Source organism: Diospyros lotus, chromosome 9 (genome assembly GCF_014633365.1).
Source record: "Diospyros lotus cultivar Yz01 chromosome 9, ASM1463336v1, whole genome shotgun sequence".
In the NCBI taxonomy this organism is placed as follows: Eukaryota; Viridiplantae; Streptophyta; class Magnoliopsida; order Ericales; family Ebenaceae; genus Diospyros; species Diospyros lotus.
This window is the reverse complement of record NC_068346.1, coordinates 27,825,202-27,831,614: the sequence shown is the minus strand read 5'-3', so window position 1 is coordinate 27,831,614 and position 6,413 is coordinate 27,825,202. Positions and strand designations below refer to the sequence as shown.

General features: G+C 38.4%; 1 protein-coding gene across 2 annotated transcripts; it reads right to left on the bottom strand.

The window, feature by feature from the left end:
- Positions 1 to 1,286: 1,286 nt before the first annotated feature.
- LOC127809458 (UDP-glucuronate:xylan alpha-glucuronosyltransferase 1) lies at positions 1,287 to 6,063 on the bottom strand. 2 transcript variants are annotated; one of them, XM_052348256.1, is made up of 5 exons: positions 5,852 to 6,063; positions 5,601 to 5,687; positions 5,207 to 5,425; positions 3,137 to 3,765; positions 1,287 to 2,657 (listed from the first exon to the last, which is right to left on the bottom strand). In XM_052348256.1, the coding sequence occupies exons 2-5, from the start codon at positions 5,621 to 5,623 to the stop codon at positions 1,615 to 1,617; spliced, it is 1,914 nt and encodes a 637-aa protein (XP_052204216.1). In that variant the 5' UTR covers positions 5,624 to 5,687; positions 5,852 to 6,063; the 3' UTR covers positions 1,287 to 1,614. The 2 variants fall into 2 exon arrangements, with proteins under 2 accessions (XP_052204216.1, XP_052204218.1); XM_052348258.1 differs by lacking the exon at positions 5,852 to 6,063 and adding an exon at positions 5,792 to 5,849.
- Between the last annotated feature and the right edge of the window lie 350 nt (positions 6,064 to 6,413).

Genomic DNA, 6,413 nt, shown 5'->3' with positions numbered 1-6,413 from the left:
TTGAGCATAACATAAATGATACCTTTATATTGATTGGATAAGTGGTATTTTTTTTAGTATTTTTTGTGCTTTTGAATTAATAATAAGGGCATCCCAGTAATCTTACAAACATCAGCCAATCACAATATAATATATTCTGCTTTCCTAAGGTCAACCATTCCATTTATATTTGCATACATGCCCGGGGTTAACTATTTTTAAACTATTGATGGATGGCATGATTTTGTTTTCTTTTATCAAATCGATCTTACAGCTGATGTGCAATGCATTGGGATGGTGGGATTTATTTAAAAATTTTGGTACCGTTTTTGTGCTACTATTAAATATTTCCACATATGGGTTTTGTACAATGCATTATGCATGATATCTGACGATTTATAGGTTTTCTTTTCCTTTCTCTTTTTGTAGTATTAATTGCAGAGTGTTTTGAATTTATTGTTTGCACAAAGTGGTCTAACCCAATTATGTATATAAATTCTCATACGTGATTGAGAAGCAAGCTCATCTTCTACAGCTATATAAGATACCTTGATTGGGACAGTAGTCTAGTGGGTTTCTTCAGAACATTAGGTCCTCCCTTGTATGCATGTAGAGTTATGATGCTTTTATTGTAATACCCCAAAAGTCTAAGGTCAGGTCAAAGAAGGGACTCTAGAAAATCTAGTATATATATCGAGGATAGTAAGGAAAGAAACAACATTACTTGGATACCTTTTGCGCTGAATGTGGATAAATAACTCATAGATTAAGGGTGCTTGAGCTAGGGTAGCTCAAGGTGGGTGACAATTGGGAAGTTCGCGTAGGCTCATCAGGATAAGTTGATCTGGTCCTTCCTATTGATTGATGTGGGATGTTACAGGTGGTATCAGAGCTGATCCTTGGAGAAGGCAGTTCGATGAGAGTAGGGAGTGGTGCCGGGGCGCGAAGGCTTGAACAAGGAACGACTTCTAGCAGGCTTCTAGGGTGACAGCCCCAAAAGGGGAGGAGATCTTGAACTAGCTGTAAGGTCACATGACGAGAACGTCATGTGCTCAAGGGGGGAGAATGTAATATCCCGAGAGCCTAAGATCAAATCCAAGAAGGAACTATAGAGAAGTTAGTATATATATCGATGATAATAAAGAAGAAAATAACACCATACCTTTTAGACAGAACGTGGATAAAGAACTCCCGAGTTAAGTGTGTTTGAGTTAGGGTAATTCAAGAATGAGTGATCCTAGGGAAGTTTGCGTAAGCCAAATAGGATAAATTGATCTGGTTCTTGCTATTGCTCGATGCGAAATGTTACATTTATGCATCCAATGTGACTTGGAATTCATATTAAGAAATTTGTCAGTGTTCTTATATTTCAGGGTACATGACCTGCTGGGGCCAAAAATATCCCGCTTCTACCTCTCTTCTCTCCCCCTTTTTATATTGCAAGGCGCTGGCGTCCTGTTTTCTGCATCCGGATTGGTGGACAAAATAATTCTTCTATTACGCAGCGGAGCTAAAAGGGTTTCTTTATGCAAGAAGACAAAGCAAAGGAAAGAAAATACAAGAAAAAGAGGAAACAGGGAAAGAAATTTAAGTTCAAAAAAATTCTTATTCTATTCTAGAAACAAAACCCACTTTTCACAAGCCAGACAGAGATAGAGATGAACGGGTAATAGCCGGCAGATGAGGATGAGATAAGGAAAGATTCAAAAACCCGTCATCTGTCCAATTGGTTTCCCCCCAATGCTTTAACATGCTTTCCCAAGAACATAAATTGTCAATGCACTTGTGCAGACGTCCATCCTTAATCCTCTTCTTCCAGTGTCCATCCTCGAAGTTTTCATTTTCAGCTTGCATCCGATCCCATTCTAACTGTGCCTTCTGCTTTGATCTCAACAGGCAAAACTGCTGCAACTCCTCTGGCATGGCGTCGTGCACTTTCCACCACTTCTTGTGCGCCACATCGCTCGCAAACTCCCGGAATATGTCTGAGTTCCAGTTGCAATCGTAGTCGCGGAAGCACAGCCATGGCTTCATCCCCAAGTAGTGAAGCACGTACAGCACCGGCGGCTCGGCCCCGAACAGCTTTATCTTCTTCCTCTTCACCGCTTCGTCGTCTCCGACCCAGAAATGCTTCAAGAAGTTTATGTGTTTCGGTATGCGGTGCCACCATGTGAAGATCTCGTTCAAGTATCCCTGGTCTCCGCCGTTGTATGATTCGATCTCGTTGATGTGATCCATCAAGAGACGGAATGTGCAGTTTGATGGCTCTATCACCATCACGCCGGAGTTGAAGAGGGTTCCATTGTTTCCGGTGGCTGATATTTCGGGCATGCTGAACAAGAAGTCGATGTTCCTGAGGATGAGCAAGTCAGCGTCGATGAAAATGATTTTGTCGTAATCGGTTAGCTGCCATAGCCGGAACTTGCTGTAGTTCCATTCGTTGTAAGCATCTTTTTCGGCTTTGGGGTTTCTTATCCTTTGGATTGTCCTGATCTTCCAGCCTGCAGCCTCAAGCCCAGACTTGTGGTACTGGCTGATTGTTTCGTCCACCAATATGACTAGGTCTCGCGTAGATCCCGCCATGCGGATGCTCTGGGCTGCAACTATGGCGCCACAGACATAGACATGAGCAGAGTGTAGTATTGTTGCGTAGGCCTCTCTGTGCGGATCTCTTCTTCCTGGCCAGCACATATATGTAGTTAGAATCCCCCGTGCATGCACCAAGCATAAAAGTGAAACAAGATTAATTCTCATAGCCCCGAGATGGTAGCCAACTGCGATCTGGCTTGAGGATTGTTGTTTAAGGCACCCAAAATTAAATGACCAGTGATCAATTCATTTTAGGAGTGACCACACACTCATGTCATTTAAGTTTCGCGTGATCTCTCACTCAGGTTTAATGGGTAAAATGGCTCATGATATTACTATTAGAGCCTAATTAATAAGGAGTTTAATCAATCTCCTAAATAGTCTAGTTTATTCATGATAACTAGGTGTAATAAATCGTCCTCTGAGAGTTGGCCTAGTACTAACTTAGTCTCCCACGAAATTTAGCCAATCCATTTTATTCAGCAAGAAAAAACAAAAATCCCTAGTTAGAGAAGTGTAAATCAAAGAGAGTATATATTCAATTAATATCAAAGATAAGGAAACACACCTTTGGCTTTGGGCGGAAGTGCAATCTCACATGATCCCACTGGTAGCTGGAGTTTTGGTCTCAAAGTATCCAAATTTGGTTTGTACAGCCATACATTGCCTTGATGCAAAACAAGCTCCTTGCAAGTGAAAAGATTTGGTATGGGAAAACAATTGGTGACAAATAGCAAATGCACCGGAGGGCGACGGCCTTTAGAAGAGGCGGCGGCGGTTGCGGCTGCTAGCTGAGCAGCCGCAAGCTGCAGGTGCAGTCGAGCAACATCCCTAGACCAATTCCCCTCGTCTCGACATGGCAGCTTGACGACAATTACATCGAGCCATCTATTGGGCGGTTCGATCTTTGGCAAAGACGGGCAAGTAGGGACCTCATCCTCTTGTTCTTCATCAATCCATTCTGGGTACAAGGCATCCCAAGTAAGAGTCTTGCGGGCATGGTCAAGGTGCAAAAGAATGCTCTGATCTGAGGGAATCAGTTGTTTCCATCGATCAACTTCACTGTGATTGAAGTTGAGGAGACCAATGCCTTGAATTCTGTTGTTAAGAGAGATTTTGCTTATGGCCTTTGAAATGTCATCCCAATCAATATCTAAATGGGATATGTATCGAGCATTTGAGCCACCCCATACCAACCTGTTCACAAATTGGGTACTGGATTAAATTAACAATCCATTCACAATTAATAAACTTGTTTTCTAAGTCGTATACTTCCCATTCCTTAACTGTTTTTTTTGTTTTTTTTTTAAAGTAAAAGTACTCTTAAATCAACATTGAAAATTAAGATGCAATCTTTTTTTTTGCTATCTAAATCACTTAATTCAAAATTTATAAAATTAATTTTTCTTTTTCTAAATCAAATACTTACTCTTGTTATCTTCAAGAATAGCATCATTGGTGTACCAAAATGCTATTCGACAGACAACTTTTACACCTTATTTTACATTATGGTTAACCCAGGCAAGGGTTATTCACACTGATGTTAATATGACAACATATTAATGATAAGAAATACACTCATACTAATCTTAATTAATTACCCAAATGTAAGAGAGAGGATCAAAATTGTGTAGTCAAATTAGCATTTCCAGTTGATAAAATATTCAAATCAAATAATTAGAAATTATTATCAACTTACAGTCATCAGGGTTTATTTTTATTCCATTCTTGAAATAAAAAATTATGTAATTTAATTTATTCTCAAACTTTGAAATTGTAAAAAAGAAAAAAGAATTGAAAATGTTAGGCTCTATTTATTTATTTTATTTCTACAAAAACCATTCTTTATTCTATGAAATTATATACCTAGGATTTTACTATCTCCCTAGGGTTTTCTAATTACACCCCCTCTTTATCATTGTGATGCTGATTTTGTCCTTTATAAACGACACCTAATATATGCACTAATGCAACTATATTCTTTTATTTGTAATATAATTTGAACCTATGCAGAATTTGATTTTTATATTTTGTTGTGGTCACTATTCTAGTTACAACTGCTTCATAAATTTCTTTCTATAATATTATAACTTTGTTTTCTTTATTTTGTAGGGAACATTTAAAAATTAAACAACTTGTTTAATGTTATATATTAATCTTATATGTATACATATATATATATATATAGTTTGATTGAATTATTGAACATAATATGATAAATCTATTTTCTTAATTGCATTTCCGTATTAGCCATTAGTAGGGGGTAGTGTGTGGGCCCCACCACTCTCATGGGGCCCATACCTCTTCTCTCAAATTGTTTGAGTCGGACAATTTTTACGTTGCCGGATGAGGGTGCCATAACAATTCTATCTATTTTAGATTTAAAATAAGATATAATTAGATACTAGTTTTTAGGATTGTATTAGAAACAAAATAATTAGAATTTCAATTTTGTGGTAATCATTAAAATTTGGATTCCCAAAGTGACCGTTGATCTTATCGTGAAACCGAAATGTTATTTGAATATGGAATTTGTACTCTCAATTTTACCGCCCTTGTGTTAAGGAAGGAGAAGAAAAAGAAAAAAAAAAAAAAGAAAAAAAAGAAAAAAGGAAGAACTTGTGATGGCAAAACTTACCGAGAAATAGAAAATGAGAAACAGTTGCGATGGCAAACAGATGGTGAGTAGAGAAGCGTGGCGGAGGCAGCAAGTAAGATGAGAAGGAAGACAAGTTTGAGATGATGAAACTTGCAGAACTTGGAGGTTTTGTCCTGGCTGGGAATGTCAATGTGGAAGGGCTTCTCCACATCCTTAACTTTGCTTCTCTGCTGCAGCTTTCTCTTGTATGTCTCTAAGCTGGTGATGAGATGAGAAGAAGATAAGCACTAAGATTAGAAACAATTACAACAACAACAACATCATCATCTGAATCCACAAATACAGCAACATTATTACAATGGTTCTATCAAATAATGTGATCCGGATTCTGATTCTGATTCTGATTAATGGGAATCCAAGAAGAAGAACTCACAATGAACGCTGCCGCGCCTCCATGTTTAGATTCTATTATGATCACTTGTCGTCGGCAATGGCTGATCAAAGACGCATCTTATCTGATCTGCAATTGCCAACTATAATTAATTAACAAACTGCAAGTCAGAGAAAGATTTAAGATGCTAGACAGCAAATTAAGCAACCCTGCAGGCAGAAACCAAGATGCACCTAATTGGTATGCGGCGGGGGGGAGGGGAGAGAGAGAGAGAAGGGGGGGGGGGGGGGGACCTTTGTTGAAGAAATCTATGGAGTCTTCTCTGTTAAAATGGCGATTGAAATGAGAGGAGGAGGAGGAGGAGAACAGGTAGAGAGCAGAGCAAGCAAGGAGAGCCATTATAGATGCAGAGTAACGTCTACTTCAATTTATCCGATTATAATTTTGTTGCATCCCATTCCTATCACTATATATATATATATACATGTATATATATACAAACCCTCTTTTCTTCTATTTTAGGTGAACAACCCAACTCTACTCCTTCCAATAGATATACATATATACTACATACATAGTGTCTTCTAAATTCTTTACCACACTTGTTGGGTTAACATCTTTCTTTTTTTGCCGCCCTTCTTTGTTCGAAGTTTCAAGAACCAAACCCGTCTGCGTTAGGGTCAATTGTAGTTGTTCTTAACATAATACTACTAGCCTTGGTGTCTCATGAGAGGTTGGATTCTTTATCATGCAAAAGTTCACACATTTTCATTAGATATTGTTCAAAGTTGTTCCTTTTCCCCTTCTTTGTTGTTGTCTCGTAAAGTTAAACTATCACATTAGCTGATAGATAGG

What these genes read in the sequence shown, in the direction of transcription:
- LOC127809458 (XM_052348256.1), bottom strand. Translation starts at nt 5,623, where the DNA reads ATGGAGGCGCGGCAGCGTTCATT. An exon ending in TTCTCATTTTCTATTTCTCG is followed by an intron (nt 3,766 to 5,206) that starts GTAAGTTTTGCC and finishes ATTTGTGAACAG; the next exon opens with GTTGGTATGGGGTGGCTCAA. An exon ending in ACTTCCGCCCAAAGCCAAAG is followed by an intron (nt 2,658 to 3,136) that starts GTGTGTTTCCTT and finishes TGTGCTGGCCAG; the next exon opens with GAAGAAGAGATCCGCACAGA.